Genomic DNA, 22,793 nt, shown 5'->3' on the forward strand with positions numbered 1-22,793 from the left:
CACCGCTGCTGACCAACTGAGCTGCCCATGCGACCAGATATTTTTGTCATTGATACACTTTTGTGTAGTCTAAGATGTACAAATAGCATTATTCATTTTTTAATGTCCCCATGCCAAACTCCTGAGTAAAACTTTCATTTATATGTTTGTTTCCAAATTAACTGCTCAGAACCTAACACGCAACAAGCAACAGGCATGCCCTGAATGCAGGCGCCAGTTAGGCCAATATCAAGTGTCATTTCTTCAGGCCAACGCACAGCATCACCACCCCATTCGGCATTTGGTATAAGTCTGTTCTTTTTATTTAAATTATTTATGTAACAGTATGGAATAATTTGGTTATATTCTATTCTTTTTTATTCCATAAAAATCATGGATCTATTTACATCGATTGCCCACAAAATTAACTTAATCGTTAGAGGACATACTGAAGGACAAAGTCTTGTCTTTCTATTACAGATCAAGCAAGTTTTCGATAAGCTCAAGGTCGAGTTGTCTTTCTATTACAGATCAAGCAAGTTTTCGATAAGCTCAAGGTCGAGTTCGGCCGAAGTTCAAGAAATCTAATCAAGAGCACATTCCCTTCGAATTTGGTGACGATCAACTCTTAAACATCGTCAAAATATTTTAGTTGAAGTGCACTAATTACACCTTATCTTTTATCTTAACACCTAATAGATATATTTTATTTTTAAATTTAAATAATTGTCCTTGATGGGTTAATATATATATAATTATATTATTATATCTTCAATGGCTTATCAAACCTATTTGGTGACAGATTAATTATTATATTTTAATGGATTAAATAAATATTATATGTTAAATCAATTATTATTAAATATTAAAAAAATTAACAATACAACTAAAATTAAAAAAAAAATTCTCACTCCTTTTCCATCTCATATAATCAAGAAAGATGTGGTACTGATAAATAAATTTATAGATTAATGTAATATACATAAATTTATAATATTTTTATCTAAAATTAATAATAATTAAATCTATACGCTACGTGAATTGTTATTAATTTTGAATAAAATTATTTTAAATTTATAGATATCAGCATTTGTAAAAATTATTTATCAATATAGTGTTTATTAATCAATATGTAGATTAGGAGAAATGAGATTTAAAAAGTATTATAGATAAAAATTAAATTTATCTGACAACCCACTTAATAAAAGTTACGTAATTTTGTATCTAAAATTTTATAGATAAATTTATTTTAAAAAAAATAAAATTATATAAAATTTTATAAATAAAAAAAATGACTTATATGTTTCCATTTCATAAAATATGATTCTTAATACATTTTAAAAAAATTAACAAATATTATAATAAAAATTTTAAAATATATTTTAATATTAATTACTCTATATCTAAATTTAAAAAATATTTTAATTTTATTTTAATACAATTTTATTTTAGTTTGCTAACACATTAACAGGCTGCTCAAACTTGTGTACAAGTGGGAGATTTCCATGCAACTAGCTGGCCATAGGCTATTAATTAATTAGGTACGCTGTGAGCTACCCAACCAACCACCACCAATTGATTCCATAAAGTTCAACAACGAGCTGTAACGTCTTGTCCATGAATAAAGCACAGCTACCTGGCCTAGCCATTATGATCATTTGCAGGCCTGCAGCTACTAAATATCTGATAATCCTAAGTACGATTTTCAAGAACAATGGTTATGGTATTAATTAATTATTAAAATACAACAAATTCATATTATTTAATTAATGAGTGTTTGTTAATCAAGATTTATATCGAAAAAATAAAATATAAAAAATATTTTAAATAAATGTTATTTTATTTGTTAAATAAAATATGTATATTAATTCCCATGCCGTACAGAAGGTAGGAAAACTCAAATTTCAAATATGTTACTCCAAATTAAATTCATAATCTGACCCAAATCAAAATTTTTGAATTAACCAATACCCAGCCCATACGTTCCATCCTTTGTGTTCATTACATTATCTTTCTTTAATTTTCAAGCTAAGTGCTCCCCTCCACCACTGTTGGCAGTTCCCATTGCCCTTTCCCAGATTTGCCGCCCCAATTCTGGCTTAAATGGAGAGACTGAGACACATAGACGATGCGTCCCGCAACAGACACTTTCTATTCAATGAACCATCTCTAGACAGCTGACAGTTGAGGCTCTTAAATAATTTATAAAGAAAAATGCTACTCTTATACTATTATATACACTATATAATAGTATAAAAATATCTAAAATAGTCTGTGCCTTTAGTGCTCTTTTACACCATTATATAACTTAAGGGTACATAATGATGTTAGAGTAACCTGACTCATTTGCAATGTCAGGCAATTTCGTCTTGTCAATCTCGTGACGTGGCTGTGGTCGTTCCCAATAAAGCCCCCACTGCCATCTTGACACGCCTCTATTTCCCCCCATTTAAACCCCATTAATTATATAGCGAGAGAGGTGGCATACTAAGAGCCCTTTTTGGTGTTGGAAGGGTGGGTGCGTGTCACTAGTAGTTGTCGGCGAGTGTAAACATTAATTAATTAAGGCTTAATACTTTTTTTTTTTTCATTTATACATTTAAAATTTTATTTTTTTATTATATTTATTTAAAATATAGTTTTAAATTTTTTTATTTTAATTATATTATTAAATTATGCTTAATTTATTATGCCCCATAAATTGATTCTAAATTATATAATTTAAGGGTATAATTAAAATAAAAAATATTTAAATAAGAAAACGTCAAAGTAGAGGGCCATCAATTAAGGTGAAACTTTTTCTGTCTTTTTTATATATATATATATATGTGTGTGTATATGTATGGAGTCGAGAAATAGGAAGAGGACAGGTGGGTTCGTAGAAAGAATTACTCGAGAAGAGCTCAAGCTTAGGACTGAGAATTAATGGCTTCTCAACCAGGCATCCTCACAGAGTGGCCATGGCAGCGCCTTGGAAGCTACAAGGTACGTATTCCGCCTCCTCTTCTCTTCATCATATTCAACATCTTCATACACACACACACACACACGTACATTATTTCTTCAAAACTATATTATATTACATATTATATTCCTTTCATGGACAGTGGTGGTGATTCTTGTGTCATTTTGTCGGGGCAATGCGTGGTTCTCTTTTTGGGTTTCTTTGTCTTCCTCTTCTTCTTTTTTAAGTTGAATGAAAATATGGAGTCGATATTAAATATTAGTTTATCAATCTTTGGCCCAAGAGTTCTTGCTGCCAAACCCTTGAAATGGTGGTTGAAACATCAACTTCATTGATTTCCCGGCGCTTTTTTGTGTCACTAAAAGCTGATCTTTTTGGGGTTCCACCCCAAACACACTTAATTAATTGTAATTAAGGTGCGATTATGTAATGAACTAATCAATGAATTTGTTGGTGGTTGCGTGGGTTGGCGGGGAATAGCACCTGGTTATGGTTCCCTTTGCAGTGCACAGCGTATACAGTATAGTGGCAAAGGAAGAAGAAGAGAGGGACTATACCAGAATTCTGATACTGCCATTTCTATTAACAAGAATGCTTCACGACCAGCTATGGATCTCTCTCTCTCGCTACCGGACGGCCAGGGGAGCCAACAGGATTGTCGATAAGAGCATCGAGTTTGATCAAGTTGATCGAGAAAGCAACTGGTAATTCCTTCCTTCCTTCCTTCCTTCATTCATTCCATTGCTCTCCCCTCCTTTCTTTTTAATCCCTTTCTTGTGAATTTTATGATTTTATTCTAATTAAAAAAAAATGGTGTCACAGTGTAAAATTTTTATTAATAACAACTTGGTAATTTGACATTATGGGTCACCTACAAATATGGGGCATTAAAAGCAGTTGCGAGAGAGTCGTGACCCCCTAAGAAGTAAAGGGGAGGCAGGAAAATGTGCTTGGGACCTCTATGTTCAGTGTTCCTGTTATACATATATATTTTGTAATTGTACATATATATAGTTTATTTTGGTAAGCTTTTTATATAATTTATTTTTATTTGCATGGAGTGTACTGTACCTGCATAAGTTGACCAAAGGGGACAACAGATAACTATGACATTAATTGCGAATTTGTGTGACTAATGATTACAAATTAATTGCAAAACAGTAAATCATGATGTGGCAAAATGAAATAGAAATGCTTTCCTCTTTGGACCATGCAATAAGTGACCCATCTTTTCAACATCCAGATAATGATTAAAAGTTTTAAATTAGGATGCATTTATGATTATTAAGTAATTAGGATATCTGATCGTTTAAGGAAAGTAAAATAAATATACATTATTTAAAAATAAAATAATATTAAAAATTATGACGGATGACAAATGTCATTTTTATTGAAAAATGTGATATATGTAGAGAAAATAATGACATATAATTTTTTTAGCCTCCTCTAACGAGGAGACACCATATAATTGATAATACCATCATCAGTCATAACTCCTAATATTATTCTTAAAAATAAGATATATTTATTATAGTATAAGCATTGTCCCTTTAAAATTATGAGTAACATTGTCCTTACCTATATATGTTAATTTTTTTTTTCTATTTTAAGCTTTAAATATATATATATATATGTTAGTTTTTGTTTTATATAAATAGATTGAGAATCTTTATATTTTAGAAATTAGACTATAACACTATTGTTCAAACAGTAGTGTAGTAGGGTACATTTTTATCAAATTTATGTTAGAAAGGGTACCACTAAGATTTTATAGAATCACTTGGATTTCTTAACTTTCGTCAACTAGACGAGAGATTAATAGGGTAAATTGCATAAATGATTTCTAAATTTTGTACTAAGATATAAAAATGTCATTGGACTTCAATTTATATATAGCTAAAAGGTCATTGAATTTCAATTTATTATACAATTGCATAATTATCGTCAATTGTTATAAAAAAAAAACTAATGAAATGCTGACATTTTTGTATTTTAATACAAAATTCAATGATTTTTTTGTACTTTAGTATAAAATTTAATGACCATTTATGTTGTTTAGCCGTCCATGTTATTGGCCACGTCAACAACATTCCGTTAACCTCTTTTATAATGACAATTGACATAGTTATGGAATTATATAGTAAATTGAACTTCAATGATATTTTAACTATAAATTAAAGTTTAGTAACCAATTTATGCAATTTAGAGAGATTAGTATGATGATTAAGAATTTTCTCACCAAGTTTTCTTTCATTCTCCTACAGGGATGATCAAGTCATGCTAAGTGGGATAATACTTTACATAGGTGCCTCGACAATAGAGAAGGCGAAAAACCTTCCATGGTGGCGGATGGATGGCTTTATAATAACAATCTTGCTTCACGTCAGTGTGGTGGAGTTCATCTACTACTGGCTACATAGGGCGCTGCACCACCACTTCCTCTACTCTCGCTACCACTCGCACCACCACTCCTCCATTGTCACTGAGCCCATCACGTCGGTGATCCATCCATTTGCCGAGCACCTTGCTTACTTTTTTCTGTTCGCAATTCCACTGCTGACAACGGTGCTAACAAAGACAGCGTCGGTGACTTCCTTTGTGTTCTATGTTACATTTATCGACTTCATGAACAATCTAGGGCATTGCAACTTCGAGCTCATTCCTAAATGGCTCTTTTCTGCCTTTCCCCCTCTTAAGTACATCATTTACACACCCTCGTAAGTCCTTCTAACTTCAATCCATCATTTTCTATCCATTTTACACTCTTTGTCTTGGATGAATAACTAACTAAATGGGAACTGCATGCAATCTACAAGATTCTAATCTTTTTTATATTAATTATATAGATGATCTATACCCTAATTAATGTGAATCTTGAACTGTTTAGATAATAAAATGCATGCAAGTATATAGCAAATGAATTGTGTCATCTTGCATTATGTGGGTTGTGTAAAAAACGATCCAATTAGTTACCAAGTTGTGTCATTTTGTGTCGTGACCATAGTAAAAAGAGGCTAGCCTATATGGCTTGTGCCATGCTTGCTCGACCTATGTGGCAAAAACATAAAAAGGTCTAACTTGCACCTTGTTGTGTGGTAGGTTTCACTCTCTTCATCATACTCAATTTCGAACGAATTATGCCCTTTTCATGCCATTCTATGATTACATCTATGGCACCATGGACAAGTCATCCGATACTTTATACGAAACGTCGATCAAACGACCCGAAGAATCACCAGATGTAGTTCACTTGACACATCTAACAACACCAGAATCCATTTACCATCTCCGGCTTGGCTTCGCAAGGTTTGCCTCTAAGCCTTACACTTACGAGTGGTACTTGTGGTTAATGTGGCCTGTCACACTTTGGTCCGTGATGATTACTTGGATTTATGGTCGTACCTTCACTGTGGAGAGAAATGTGTTGCAAAATCTCAAGCTACAAACATGGGCAATTCCAAAGTATAGCATTCAAGTAAGTATATGACAATTTGAAGTTGACCATATTTTTCTCTTGAATCATTAATATTAGTGTGCCTAATTAATGATCAATCGGTTGCTCTTTTGCAGTACTTTCTTCAATGGCAAAGGGAGTCTATCAATAATATGATTGAGGATGCCATACTGGAAGCTGAGAGAAAAGGGGCTAAAGTGTTGAGCCTTGGCCTTTTAAATCAGGCATGCATGTTGTTATTATGCTTTCTTTTCGAGATAAGACGTATGGTAGATCGATCTTTGTGTTAAAGATATAAAAAAATTACAATAGAATGGAAAATTAACCATAAGATATGACAAAATATATCCAAACATAAGTACAAATGGATCTTAATTGAAGTTATATTATAGTAAATCCCCAATCTGATGTTGATGACCTCTTTCTCTCTCTCTCTCTCTCTCTCTATATATATATATATATATATATCTTTGACATAATATTGTTGCAGGAAGATGAGCTCAATAAGAATGGTGAGCTCTATATTAAAAGGTACCCACAACTCAAAGTAAAGGTGGTGGATGGAAGTAGTTTAGCTGTTGCTGTTGTCTTACATAGCATTCCAGTAGGAACCACCCAAGTGCTCCTCCGAGGCAACCCTTCCAAAGTTGCCTATTCCTTAGCCTTTGCCCTATGTCAAAGAGGCATCAAGGTACTAATCAATGTGACCCTAATAAAGACTTGCTATGTTATTGTTGTTGTTAAGTATTTCAACTTTTGATATATGATCTCCTGACGAATCCCACTTAATTGTGTCTAATTGTCAATAAACCGAATTGTTTATGGAATATAAGATTGATCAAATCATTTTTTGTGTCCCAATAGGTGGCGACATTATATGAGAATGAGTATAACAAGCTCAAGTTGGCTATTGGTGCAGAGGCTGCAACCAATATAGTTCTTGCTAAGAGCTATGTCCATGATATAAAGGCAAGCTTAAATTTTCCAACCAATTTTTGCTTTATTTCTTAGTTAAAGTTGTGATTTTGTTACATTTACAATGAGATGATCATGCATTATCAACATTGTGTTGTAGACATGGTTAGTGGGGGATGGACTGAATAAAGAAGAACATATGAAGGCATCAAAGGGAACGTTGTTCATCCCATTCACTCAATTTCTTCCTCAAAAAATTCGGGGCGACTGCTTTTACCACAACACACCTGCAATGGTGACCCCTAAGAACTTAGAGAACGTAGACTCTTGTGAGGTAAGTAGTATATAATAGTTTAGAATCTATGTATTTCAATCCTTTCTTTTATCTAAATTTCGTCTTTGTGGAGTAGAATTGGCTCCCAAGGAGGGTGATGAGTGCATGGCGAATTGCTGGGATACTACATGCGTTGGAAGGGTGGAATGTGCATGAATGTGGCAACACCATGTTTAGCATTGAGAAAATTTGGGAAGCTAGTCTTCGGCATGGTTTTCACCCTGTTGTCGTTGCCTCGTCAACACAAAAGTCTTGAAGATCACATTCATTTTCTTGTTTGCTTGCAGACATATATATGTATTAATTGCTGCATCTTGAATGTGTGAATGTGTTTCAAGTATTAGATTTGTGATTGTTCATCTTGCATGCCTTTTAGCATTCATGATTGGGTAGTAGATTGCTACTTAATTGAGTGAATGACTATGCTACTTTGCTATCTCCAGTCTTACATATAGTGATATTTGTAATATTGATCCTTAGTACCTATATGTGTGGAAATATGAATTCTATATATATATTTTGACTTTTCACATTAAAAATATTGAATTATTAACCATCATTTTATCTAATTAGTGGTAAGTTTATAGAGAGTTGAGTGTATATGTGACTAACAATTGTCTAAAAGAGATAAAGAAAAACAATAAAATAACACACTAACCTAATGCGATTAGAGAATTTGTTTATATTTACCAGCAAAACCTCCACACAAGATTTTATAGTGATACAAACACTTGGTAGAACGAAAAAGAATACGATCTCTGAATTTTACTTCTATTTAAAAGAAAAAATGAAATAATCATAAATTTTACATGATATATATAGAGGAGACTTAGGTCAGATAGATAACCACCTAATTATTTCTTATCTTAACTGCAAACTATTATTATCTCAATCCCTATTATTATCTAAAAAGAGTTAGATTTCTTTTAAAAATTACAAAAAAATGTGATCTCAAATAAATATGGTTTATGATACGGACAATCTCCTAACAATTTAGAATAAGTTCATGAACAAACACCAATTTGATAAAAAAATGTTGATTGAAAAAGTATAGAACATCAAAGCGTATATACAAAAACAATAAAGGTTAATGACAAAGTAACATCTTTTATCAAGTTGAAGGGAATCAACATGGACACTCTAGGGTTGAATTATCACTTGCATAGGGGTTCTGGTAAGTCAAGGGCAAAGAGGGAGTTAAGGTAGCAAAGGTGATCTAGTCTAAAACTATTTCTTGGGAACCTTACCCCAAACTATTTCACATGTTGCAGTCTGCACCTTGCACCCTGTTTTTCACCTTCAAGGAAAGTGTGCTTTCTTTGCAAATAAATCCTAACACACATTGATGCATGGAAGCATTTGATTCCCCTAAATATGAGAATCACCCTTAATCAGTCCAATGATCTTATTTATAATCACAAGAAATGCATATCTCAAGATTTAACCTAAACAAATGAACACAACTTTAGAGATCAACATTGAAGTTGTTACCAAATCATGGATATAGATAATGAAATCCATATCCTCCCCCACAATCTCAAAGATGAAAGATGTGCCCTCAGGGCATAGGTAGAGCCGTCAGATGAGCAATATGTTGATGTTAATCCAGTGGATTGCGAATTCGATTCTCGCCCTATGCAAGGGCCAAATGTCCAACCTATGATTTACCTCCCCTAACGTAATCAAGGGTACGAACATCGAGGGTCGGAGAAAGGTGGTCATCCTAAGATGAAAGATGTATATATGTCCATTGATGCGTAGCCAACATGGACTCTAAGTCAAAGCCATTATAAATGCCGTAGTAACAAAGGTAAAATTCATTTCGTACTCTTTTATATTGTAATACATACTCTTGAATCCTAATTTTGGGACATCATGACTCTAGCTCATCATCCCCGTCTTCATCTATTATTATTTTATTAATTATCATAATCATAAATTATTTTATTTTTATTTAATAAATAAACATTTAAAAAAACAAAAAGAAAAAACTAAAAATGTGGGCAGGAACTACTCTTGTCGTCTCTCTCTCCCTCTCTCCCCCCCTCCTTCCCCAAATCCCCAAATATAACTCTAACTCACCCCTATCCCCCCCCCTCTCTCTATCTCTCTCTTTCTCTTGTGAACTACTCCCCTAACGACCCATCCGTCACCGCTGCCGCCGCCGCCTCCAGCTCGATCGAGCTCCGCCTCCGCTGCTGCCAGATCTGCCTTCGCCTTCTATCATAGCCGCTGCCTCCGCCTCTGGTCGCCACAGCTACCGCCGCCTCCAACTCTATCAGTCTTCGCCTCCACATTCGCCTCCGTCACTGCCAGATCCGCCTCAAAAGTATATGTATATATATTGTGTGTCTATGTATTCTATAACACTCCACCTTACATAGGCTCGTCACTATAAGGGAATCTTCGAGAATCTTTCTTTCTTTAAGTCCATCACGCGCGGTGCCAAGAAAACAATCTTCACATGCAGATAAAACACCGGACACATACGATGGCCTGCGCCTGCGGTAATTTCAAGAAAAATCTTCACATGTAGGTAGAATCCCGAGAACCCTATCCTTACCCGTTTAACTAATCAAGACCAATAATCTTAAAAACTAAAGAGACATATTATAACGCAGCAGATACATTAATATCAAACACCGTGGTTCTTACATAGTATCTCCACAACAAAAAATGTAATACAGTCTACCAAAAGATAACATCACCATCATACAACTGTTCATACATATACCAAAATAAATACTAATGCCTCCGAAGTGATACAACGACTAACAAACAAAGCACTATTGGCCCTCAATTGGCCATGTCATCGCCCTCGCAGCAGTCTTTGGCTGGAAAGTTGAATGTTCCAGGGGCATAACCCGAGTTAGATAATAAAACATCTAAGTGATGGCATGAAACAGTTTACTAAATACATGAAAAACATACGAGCATGGCATAAACAAACAACGACAACATACAACACGTTTAACTTGAGAAATCTTCCTGACATAGTCAACTTCCCATGGAAAATCCATTCCACACTCCGTTGGGGTTGACCTTGCTACGACATACTTAATCCTCGGGTGCTCTACCATGTCACTCGTTCACCTGGATTAACTTTATCCCATTCTCAAGTAGACCCCATCCCGTCCCCCATGGACATAACAACGACACGAAAACCAATACTCTGATAATATGAAAAAAATCACACGCCATGTACTGACTCATTTATAAGTAAAAATAGTTGATGCAATAATCCACATGTTTAATATGCATACGATCGATGCCATAAGTACATAAGTAAAACTCCTATGCATAACACCTCGAGTTCTAGAGGGTATAACCACTCACTTGAACTGGTTCAACCATATGCAACCTAAGCTCGGGAGGGTAAAATCGCTCGCCTGAACTTACTACATGCACACCAAGACACTTCCAAGCAAGGGTAAGACTAGAATCAGACCACTCACCTGAATTCGATAAAAGCTAACTTTTGCTTCGTAATACGTGCTAAGCCTCAAAATACGCTCATACTCCACCTTGAGCCTAGAGGTGTCAAAAGGGCCGGGCTTTGGCCCGGCCCGTTACTGTTCATACTGGCCGGGCTGGGCCAAAAAAATTGGGCCCACGGCCCGGCCCGTGGCCCGTTCGGCCCTTATGGGCCAGTAAGGCCCTTACTCATTTTTTTTTTAATTTTGTTATTTTTTAGTAATTATTGATATTGGATACTAAAAATTTTAATTTCGCAATATATATAAATAATAACCATCAATTAATTTATTTAAAATTTTTAAGTTAAATTTTTTATATATTTATATTATAAATAAACATTCTCCTTTTTATATGTACATTATTTTTCATATCAATTCACAAGAAAAATTATAAGGCATATAGAATTTTGAAATATAAAATAATGAAATAATATTTAAAACTTAAGAATTAAGATAGAAAATATTTTTAAAAGAAACAAATTAATTTTTATATATGTATTATTTTGATATTTATATATGTATATATTATATGTATTATTTTTAAAAAAATTATTTAAAAAAAAAGAAAAAAAAGAAAGGGCCGGGCCCACCGGGCCCAGCTCGCTAGGTCCTGTGGGCTAAGGGCCCGGCCCAGCCCTCTAGCCCACGGGCTGGCCCGGCCCCTTTGTAAGGGGGCCGTGGGCTGGGCCGGGCCCTATCAATGACAAAAGGGCCCGGGCCCGGCTCGTTTAAAAAGTCCGTGGGCCGACTCGGGCAGGACCAGGCTGGGCCGGGCCAGCCCTTTTGACACCTATACTTGAGCCTGAATGATCCCTTTATACTCCACCTTAAGCCTCAATGATCCCTCTATGCTTTAACGACATGCTTATCAAGGCTACTTTGTTGCAAAATCCAAGAAACTTTAAAGGTCAACCCAAATATTTTTGCACAAACCCCTTCTTCTCATTATTCTTGATTTTTTGAGAATTTTTGCAGAATTTTCTGGCCAGGGACGCTCCCTCACGCGCTAGTCATCTTCCCCGGCGCTGGTACACCGACGTTTCTGGATTCTTCTCCCACTTTGTTCCCCTTGTCTCATCAATCACCATGGCATAATCATTTGCTCGAAAACATCACTAGACAGCCTTGATTTGGCCATTTACAGAGCCGGCCCCATCGACCGCCTTGCTTTCCGGTCAAGCCTCGAAACGGCTTAAAATGTACACCAAAATGCACCAAAAACTTCAGAAACGATCCTCAACTTATGGGGAGCAAAAGCCTCTTATCGATGATGTTCGATTCAAGCCAAAACACAAGCTATTTCTCTCCCATTTTCTTTTGAAACCCTCGGCCATACCCAGCTATTTATATAGCCAATTTCGAGCCTCTAAACACCAATGGCTGTCCAATCCAAGGTCTCTGTCACCATTAAGACCATTAAATGGCCTCACCCTGCCCGTTTCTAGCTGCAAACATCCCACAAAAAGATTTGATTTTTCGGCAACTCTCACGGTCGAAATCTGTCAAAATCGGCCACCCTAGTGGCCGATTCTCGTCCAAGGGTCAGCCATCATGGCCCTAGGCTTAGCCCTGGAGCCCCCACGACCTCTCTAGTAGCTGCCCTCAGCCGAAATTGGCAATTGGAGGTGGCTGGCGGCCATGGCAGTGTTCACACTGCCAGGTTTTGCCAAATTACCTTTTTGCCCTCTAATTTTTGGAATTCCATCTTTGCCCTTTCCAAATAGCCCTTGAACTTTTCATTAATTCCTTTATTGCCTATAAGTTCCAAACTATTCATTTCCCTTAATAATTTCTAAAAAAATCATCAATTCAACCTCCCTTGGGCAGTTTACACAATCTGCACTTTTGCCCGGATGGCCCTAATCAAGTGTTTTTTATCTCCAACCTTCGCGAATCTCTTGATTTTGTCAAATACTACTTTTTTGGGCAATTTTACCTTCATTGACTCACTTTGACAGGGACTATTGCCTTTCGTTCATGTTTTGAATATTGCACATTGGCCTGAAACTTTGATAAATTCCATTTTGACCCCTCAATCTCCCAAAAATACCTTTGATTTTGAATACTGGGTATTACATATTCTGTGTATGTATATTCTATGTGTATATATTCTGTGTGTATATATGTTAACAGTTGGACTTTGAGTTGTATGTGGTTCAGTTTTTTAATACACAAATTTTACTACAAATATTATAAATAAAAGTCCAAATAACATCTCAAATATATATAATCACTATCAAAACTATCTCAGTCATCTATACTTAGTTTAGTTTCAGCAATGGTGTGCATATCGTATGGCCATAAATCCACAAAATGGTAGTTTTCTTGAGTTTTTTTAGTGGTAGTTGGAGCGACAACACACGAGGGTACTGCGTCGAATAAATCTATATCTATATGATTATATGGGAGATATTACATGAGGAAAGACTTTCAATGGGAGAGATTTTCTCCTCTATCCTGCTTCAACCTGATCCCATCTATATATTGAGTATATATTCCAAATAATCATGAGAGCGAGTTGAGGCAGCACCTGATGTGGAAAAGGGGATGATGATATGGCCATTGCTTGTTCAAGTTAGAGGTCCACATGGTAGAATGTAGCAAACCAAATCAGTTATAGTAATTAAAAACCGGCAAGGTTGGAGAAAGCATATGTTCCATGTGCCTTTACATCCATTGCATTTGCTACTAATTAGTTTGATTTTTCTTGTTCTAAGTCTCCTTTACACTATTTTAGCTAATTATATAATTTTATAAGTTGCATCTGTGAGTGATCTGGAGAGCTTAGATCTTGTCATCCTTCTATCTTACGTTGTTCCTTTCAGATCACAATCAATAGGCCAGAGCGTAGAAATGCTTTTCGGCCACAAACAGTCAAGGAGCTTATGTAAGCATTAAATGATGCCAAAGATGATGGTTCTATTGGAGTGATCATTCTTACTGGAAAGGTAATTTCTCTGAATTCCATTTGATATTATAGTGAACAGTTACATAGCATAATTAGAGTTCATGTATTTTCTCTGGACTTGCTCATTTAAGAGTTGATTGTGTGATTGGCTCCTTGCTTAAAATAATCAGTTCATAAGCTTGCAGTCACCTATGTACGTACTGAGGGTAGTAGTAGGGTTTGTTTATATATCTGGTATATTTTATGATGCATCATTTGCAGCATTGCACAATTATTTTATTTTGTCCACGGCCTTGTGTCACAAGAAATTCAAATAATCTTTTGGATGTTTTGATCACATAAAAGCATAAATCTTGAACGTCAAAAACCATTGACTGATTCATGAGCAAAAATAATAATGATGAAGAACATAGGTTTCTTTTTTATTTGGCAAACAATGTTTCCTTTGTATGCAATAATAGGACTTTCTCTTCTGTTGTAATGGTGTATACTGAGATTTACAGTACCCATGGGAATTTGCATATTCTTATTTTTACTATTGTAGGGGACCAAGGCATTTTGCATGTTCATTTGTCTTATAAATTTAATTATTTATTTTAAATAATTAAACCCACAAGGGAACAAGGCCATCACCATGAATGAGTAACTGGCAGCGTCACGATGCATGGTTGGATTGCTATTTTGTTCATATATATATATATATATATTCTATTGGGAACATATAGATAAATATGTATCCTCATTGGGCTGTCCATTGGCTATACAATCACTACATCAATAAGCATGGTGTAAGCTGCTAAGTAATTTGCATGCATGGAACATATAGATATAGATTTATAGATATATATATATATACAACAGACTTATGTTTGTGCGGACAAAGTTATTAACGTTGAGACAATTTTATTTATCATGTCATGCCACCCTCTATGCCTAATTCCACTAGAGGAAAGTCTGTTAACAGGCAATCCTAATGAGATTGGGTCTTTTACCTCTATCCATATTCTTATCCGTTACTAAATTTGTTGTTGGCAAGATGTAACAATAACTTTTTTTTTATAGAGCATATCAGCAACTTGTTCCTTATATGTTCTATTTTGGATTATCTATAAGTGTACACTAGAGAAGCTTTATAACTCTTGAAATACCGTGTTAATCTAGTTGTATCTTCTTGATTTTGTATTATGAATTGTTATGAATTGCATTTAAGTGATTGGTGGGTCCATTGTGGGCTTTGAGAATTTATTTGGGATAAATGATTTGCTTTAGTGATGTCTAAATTTAAAAGGAATATTGGAATTCTACAAATTCAAAAATAAGTATGAAAAGTAAAGAAAAATCAGGCCTCAGATGTCAAGGGTAGTATGCATACTTGTGTTTCTATTCTCATGTCAAAGTGTAAGAAAAAATTGGTAATATTTGATATTTTTTATTATTTTTATTTTACTTAATTATTTTTTAAGAAATAACAATGTTTGCATGAACATCTTTTATTTCTCTTGCAATCGAAGCAATTTGGTCGTCCATCCACACAGGCTGAGTTGTTCCTCGCGATACACAAAAAAAAAGACAGTTCGGGATTCGTTAATAGGAGGTTCGAGGATACTTATGTAAGTATACATTACTTGTGTTTTTTTATATTATTTTATTATGGTTAACTAATTTTTTGATAATACAACTTATTTTATGTATTTATGATGCTTGCAGATTGACTTTCAGACGCCACAATAGGAGGCATCATCACACCATTTAAGGTTGGTTGCCACCGTCGTCGAGCTCATTGGTAGAACAAATTCAAGAAGCTATTAAGACAGCTACGGAATCCTTTCACGATCACCTGTCAGCCATTGAAGGTAGGTTGCCTCCCCCGCCATCGTCTCCATCATCACCACCCCTAGATTCTTCGGATTATTAAGAGGATCCGTTATTTGTATGGATGATAGAATTTTTTATGTATTTTTACTATTTATGGACATGTAATTAGTATAGATGATAGATTTTATAATGTATTTCTAATATTTATAGATGATGTGTATTACTTTATGGATTTATTGTATTATATGGATGATTTTTTTTATTTTGTATATTGTGTTTATCAGGTTGAATTTTAAAATTTTTAAAAAATTATTTTTTTAATTATATTTATATTTGAGACAGGTTTAGAGACGGAAAAATTTGTTTCAAAATCTCTATTAAATTATGGGAAAATTGGTGTGTGAAAAAAATCGTCTCAAATTTGAGACGAATTTTGAGACGGAAAAATCTGTCTCAAATTTAAGATGGAAAAATCTATCTCAAAATTGAGACAGATTTGGAGACAGAAAAATCCGTTTCCAATTTGAGACGAAAAAAATCTATCTTTAAATTCATCTTAAATTTGAGACAAAAAAATCTGTCTCTAAATCCGTCTCAAATTTGAGACAGAAAAATTCGTTTCAAAATCCTTCTCAAAATGAGACGTCAAAATCCGTTTCAAATTTTGCGTCCAGCATTTTTGCGACAAACCAAAATCCATCTAAAAATCTATCTCTAAATAATTGTTTTGTTATAGTGGCCATGAAATCAAGGACGCAAGCGGTAGGGGCCGCACAAGGACGATCGTCCCAAATGGTCTTGAGGTGACAATTTGTTGCAACCTCATCATCTAGTCTATGCTTTTTCTTTTTCAGTTCACCATTTTGGCAATAGAAAGTAACGAGTGGTAATCGCAATCTACATTGAAGCAAAAAAAAAATAGTTTGTTGTGTGAATTTGATAAAAATCAGAAATTCTATTCTAAAATTGAGGGTTTGATTGTGGAAAATGTTTTTCAAGTTTTCTATATCTAATTTCTTTATATAACCTCTAGTTTAATTTTTTATAGAAAATTTTAAAAAGTCCAGTCAAATTTTCGAAGTGCATAAAACTAATTTGCTATTTGAAAAATAAGAACATGTGTTTAAAAAGAAAAGAGATGTTTTCTTTCATTTAGCTTATATTAAAGATGGAGATAGAGATGGAATTTTTTTTTTTTTTCAGAATTTGCCTTTTCCAAATCTCCAAATTACCAAGGAAATATTAGGGGGTATTTAGTTGTAGAAAATAATTTTTAGTTTTTTTATTTTCAATTATTTTATAAAATCTCTAATTTTTATTTTCTAAAAAAAATTAAATAAGGGGTTCATATATTAGAACCATAGAAACTAATTTTCAATGTAGAAAATTAGAATATATGTTTAGAAAAAAGGGATATTTTATTTTATCTTTTTATCTTACTTACGTTAGAAAATGAGATTAAGATGATTTGAGAAAAATCTCTAAAAAATCCAAGTAATTTTTAGACAATATGTAATCAAATAATAGGTTAAAAATATAAATGTGTGAGAAATTAATAACTTTGCAAAACGTCTAACTCTTTCATCTTGTATGCCTCATCTCTCTCCGTCTCTTTCTCTCTTTTTTTGCATAATTTTAACACTAACAAGAGATTGTCCATTCTAGATTGTTCTGAGAAAAAATTAGAAATATGTATTTCGTGTGTTTTGTTCGATCTCCAAAGAAATGAGAGTAAATGAGCAATGATTAAGAAGAAGCGGAGATAATGGGATTCATAAGTCTCTTTTGTTGCCTTCGTTAGGCCTACATGCCTTCTCATTTTCATTTGATATGAAAATTTGTATATTATGATTGCATAGTACATACAAACTTTTTAGTGTAAATGTTTTGTGAGTAGAGTTTTGTTTAAGTTAAATTAGACATGGTATTTGAAGTTATAAAAGACATTGTATTTGAAGTTATAAAAGGGAATGGAGTTTTGTTGAGTTAGGACAAGGTTTAAAATGTTATTTTTATTTCTAGTGGTATATAATTGTTATTTTCTCATTTTTTTTGAGATAGAGTTTAATGTATTATTGGTCCAAAAGGTGAAATCGCTCATCCCGAGCGCTCCCCACACCCGGCCCAACAGGACGTAGGGGGAGGTTAATCATGATGACCCATCCGGACGCAGTAGCTAGACCCGAGCTTACCGCGCACAAGGAGCCCCCCTCACTTTGGAGAGAGGTACCCCTACACTGCCGCTTGCGAGACTCGATCCTCAGTCTTGGTCCAAAATTCATTACGGAAGGCACTTTGTGCCCCCTTTCTTGACCAATTGGGCTGCCCATGCGAGCGAGTTTAATGTATTATTGGTTTGATGCAATCAGGGGTGCTTGGTTTAGGAGTTTGACCACTTATAAGTTATTGAAATAACTTATAAGCTATGTAACTTATTTTTTGATGCGATTGATAATATTTAAGAGCTTAAATACTACTTAGTTTTTAAACTAATTCTAGCGTTTGAGAAAAGCTTCCCCCCACCCCTAGCTTTTCCAAATATATTCCTATGAGTTTTTTACGTTAACTAATGAATTTATTGATTTACTCTCAAATATTTTACACATTTACAACTCTTTATCCCTTGCACACTTATTTTCTCTCATCTCTTTCTTTGCCTCTTCCATTGTCGACATTGCAACAACGCCACCTCCAACCTAGCATCGTCATTGTCGCCAAATCTCCAACTTTGGTCACATCCATCATCGCCTTCTGTTAGTAGATCGGTCGTCACCTCTAACCTAATGTTCATTGACGTCTCGTTTCGTCACCCATTACCGTCGCCTATCTCCTCCTTTCGTCGCCCATCATCGTCTCTTTTATTGCTTTAATAACATTATATATATAACACATATAATATATATTGGGTTTAATAAAATATTATATTAATATTTTTTTAATAATTATATATAATTTATCAATATCTAATAGTAAAATTTTATTAGTTGGACATTAATTTATAATTTATTTTTATTAAAAATTAATAATTTTATATATTTTTATTTATATTATTTAACAAAATGCCTATTTTTATCTTTTTGTCAAGTTTTGATAGCTTATCATTTGTTTTAAATCAAACACATAACTATATAACTGATAACTTAAAGCATAATTAACCAAACATATTACATATTATCAGGTTAAACGTTGTCTAATTATTAAACTTTACCTAACTTAAAAACTAAAACAACTTAAAAGTTGCTTTTAAAAAGGGTAAGCCAAACACCCCCTTTCCTAGACAATAAAAGGAAGCAAAAATGAAGAATCATCACAATCGAGAGTCGAGCAGATTGGCCGCACTCTCTATATCTACGCGAAATAGCAGAGATGGCGACAGCCTCCTTATCTGCTTCTCCGCGCCCGTTTCTTCTCTCCTCCGACTTCATTCGAGCTCGCACAGAGAAACCCGCTTCCCTCTCATGGTCTTCTTCGTTTCCCCACCTCAACTTGTCCATCAATTCAATCTCAAACCCTCCAAATCCCGCACTCAACAAGGTAACCGAACTACTCTGGTTTTATCGCTCTTCGCTCTTTCATTTGTCTTTCTATAGTTTTTCCATTACTGGGTTTGGAAAAATAGTGGTTCTGTAACGAGCCCGTTTCTCTGATTTTGCAATTATGCCAAGAATTGCCGATCCCAATACTTGAATTGGAACGGGAGACCCAAAAATTCCTTTTTATCCAGTTTGGGAATGCGGGTTCTTGAAGTTTCTTTAACTATCTACACGTAATTGTTTTGATTGGTATGTGATTGGTCATGAGTACACTCCCTTGCAAGCGTCGTGTTCGACAAAAGGCGCAAGAGTCTCTGATTTTGTTGTATAATTTGGCCTTACGTTGTTGTTGTTGTTATTATTATTATTATTATATTTTGGTTTGTGGTGAATACACCTGGTTATAACTCCTGTTGCTTTTGTTAAGATATATATATATATATATATTTGTTAGGATCTTGCTAATGTGTTTGTACTTGAAAAGGAATTGGCATTTCCAGGTACATCCATAATACAATCGGAACTGACTAGTGCTAGGCATAACAGAGACCAGAATCATATTGGTATTTAAAACTTAATGTGCCATCTAATAAGCACTTAACATGTGTTTGTTCCTTAAAGCTAAGATGAAAGAGTTTCATTGCCTTGCGGATGGTTACTTCCATCTACTTTGATTAAGGTACATCCAGGTGAAACATGAAAAAACTTTGGAATGTTTCACTGAGGAGAAGATGAAGCTTATGCTAAATGAATTAAGTATATTTAGTAGCAGTTCTTAGACCAGGCATTTGAGGGCTAGCCTTGGTAGCAAAATTGAGGTTGCTTCTCTACGACTGAACACTGATGGGTTTGAGTTGTGAAAACAATTTTTTGGAAAAGTAAGGATAAGGCCAAGTATAAAAAGGACCTGATCTTGAACCTCACAAAGTGGAGAGTCTCGTGCATGAGAATGGCTTTTTTGGTTCCTTGAGCAAGAATTGTCTTGACCTCAGGAAATGCTTCATCCAATTTCCTGTTTCTGAAGTGCAAAAACTTGACAAACCATTCTTTAAATTTTAAGAGAAATTTATTGGTTGAAGTGAAATTAGTAACTTTACCATGCCTTCAGCTTATTTATTGGTTCAGTTAAAGGATTGGAAAGCATTCTCTTATTAGTCTGATTTTGTCGCCTGCCTGGATAGAGTATTAGCAACAGTGTTCTTTTGCATGGCACCAAGTAACTTCTAGCATCTTCCACTTCCAGTCTGATATTATTATTTATTGGTCAGTGTCTTTTGTTCTTTACCCAACATTAAGGAACTTGTTGCCTAATTAAAAGCCTCTAAGGATATTCATTATTATCAATATCTATGGAATAAATTTCTAGAAATTAGTGTATGCCGCGGCAGCAGCTTGGAGTGGTTACCTTCTCCTGTATGAGGTCTTGTTTTTAACATAAACTTGTGAAGTAATGATACAGTACTTTTATATCTGCTTTGGGTTTACAAGATCTCATTTCATAGAGGAACTAATTCTACATAGATAGCACACTCATTTATTCTAGTTCATCTGGCACTGGACAGGTATACTATGAGCTAAGAGTTCTCAATAGTCAGAATGCACCCCACTTGCAGCACTCACGTTCCTGTTCATGGGGCCAACCCACACACTTCCGATTCGTGCATATGCTCTGATTCCATTCTCTTATGAACTGATTCACATGGTTCAGTATTATTTCTCACAATCTTAGAATATGTCATGGCATCCAGTGGAACAATGCTATATATATATATATATATAGGATTCACCTTGCCTGGGTACTTCATCTCTCATCAGCTAGGCAGGCTGGAATTGAGCACATGGTCTTGTACTCCTTATCCTCTTGCTGCACCCAAGTTCAAAAGCTTATGCACTAACACATAAACTTTTATCTTAGGAGCTATTGGTTGTCACACACACGTATCGACTTAAGACAGTATCTACTGCAAGAATTGTTGACATTTTTCTGGGGCACTTGGTACTTGATCTCTCAAAGAATAATGCAATCCTGCTGTGAGAATTAGAGTCTACTCCCTATACCATTGCTTTCAATGTTTCCTTTAGTGCACTGCCCCTTCATTGTTACACTTATATGTATGGTCCTAGTGGATTGTTTATTTGTAGTTACACCATTTTTCTAAATTAGTCAAACATCCATTTTGAATCAGGCTTGTGGTTCTAACATGGTGACAGTATTCAAGTCATCAATGAATGGTTTTATGACTTGATGCCTCCTTTTAGTCTACATAGTTTTTACAAAATGAAGTAAAAATCATGTTGCAGGAACTTATTGTTCAAGCTGCCTGGACACGGAGGTCTAGAGGTGAAGCTGCAAAAAGACCTAACAGAAAATCATGGAAGCAACGGACAGATATGTATATGAGACCATTCCTACTAAACGTTTTCTTTTCAAAGCGATTCATCCACGCAAAAGTGATGCATCGGGGAACCAGCAAAGTGATATCAGTCGCAACAACCAACGCCAAGGATCTTAGGACCACGTTGCCATCACTCACTGATAACAATGCTTGCCGAGTAATAGGGAAATTGATTGCTGAGAGGACTAAGGAAGCTGATGTATTTGCAATGGCTTATGAGCCCAAGAATAATGAGCGGATCGAAGGGAAGCTGGGAATTGTTCTTGATACCATTAAGGAAAATGGTATCATATTTGTTTAACTTTCACCACAGCTTTTGGTCTTCCACTGCTAGTCGATTCATCTTTTTCTTATGAAGGTATTAGCCATTTGTTAATCTTAGCTGAAATAGTGTTCACATAGTGCCTTAGCCATACAACCTTAAAGAATGGGTATTGTACTGTAAAGTTCCTAGAAAGCTCAATGATTACTATGCATGCTGATGAGTTTCTAGGTAAAAACCTCAATGAAGCAATTGCTTTGCTGCTCAATGAATGACTGGTTGAAATGCTGCTGAGAAATAATTCAAGTATTTGTTAATGCTGGTGACAACATTTGATTTTATGAGTTGAGAAGAGCCCATTTTATGAGTTTGATCACAGTTTATGAATTATTACGTATGCATGAAGTTGCCACATGGTTTTATTTGACTTCGTTCTTGCAAAGTAAGAGAGAAACACAGAGAGGAGGCTAGAAGAAGTCAATTGTTATTGAAGTCAGGAAGCCATTGATGAAGAAGGGGAGTTGTTGGAGAGAGAGAAAGAGAGGGGGGGGGGAGAGCATTCAGCATTGAGTGTATTTAATCCCCAGAAAGAGTAAAAAAAAAATCAAATAAAATAATAACAAATATGAAAAATTAACTTCAAAATATTTTCTAATTGGGGGCTTTCAAAATAATAACAGATAAATTTCACACGTCACCCTAAGGGAGCGTTTGGTACGAGAGAAGTTTTTAAATTCTTGAGATTCATAATTTCTG

The 22,793-nt window shown here is 34.7% G+C and overlaps 2 protein-coding genes across 2 annotated transcripts; both read left to right on the forward strand.

Annotated features, from left to right (window-relative positions):
- Window positions 1-2,797: 2,797 nt before the first annotated feature.
- On the forward strand, window positions 2,798-8,114 carry LOC127786677 (very-long-chain aldehyde decarbonylase CER1-like). Its single transcript, XM_052314233.1, has 9 exons — window positions 2,798-2,964; window positions 3,425-3,648; window positions 5,209-5,661; window positions 6,044-6,419; window positions 6,515-6,622; window positions 6,889-7,089; window positions 7,263-7,367; window positions 7,474-7,647; window positions 7,724-8,114. The coding sequence occupies exons 1-9, from the start codon at window positions 2,905-2,907 to the stop codon at window positions 7,901-7,903; spliced, it is 1,881 nt and encodes a 626-aa protein (XP_052170193.1). The 5' UTR covers window positions 2,798-2,904; the 3' UTR covers window positions 7,904-8,114.
- An 11,029-nt stretch (window positions 8,115-19,143) lies between these two features.
- Window positions 19,144-22,398, forward strand: LOC127814029 (uncharacterized). Its single transcript, XM_052355249.1, has 2 exons — window positions 19,144-19,380; window positions 21,681-22,398. Exons 1-2 carry the CDS (start codon window positions 19,213-19,215, stop codon window positions 22,074-22,076), a joined length of 564 nt encoding a protein of 187 aa, XP_052211209.1. The 5' UTR covers window positions 19,144-19,212; the 3' UTR covers window positions 22,077-22,398.
- Window positions 22,399-22,793: the final 395 nt, after the last annotated feature.

The sequence above is a fragment of the Diospyros lotus genome, chromosome 12 (genome assembly GCF_014633365.1).
Source record: "Diospyros lotus cultivar Yz01 chromosome 12, ASM1463336v1, whole genome shotgun sequence".
In the NCBI taxonomy this organism is placed as follows: Eukaryota; Viridiplantae; Streptophyta; class Magnoliopsida; order Ericales; family Ebenaceae; genus Diospyros; species Diospyros lotus.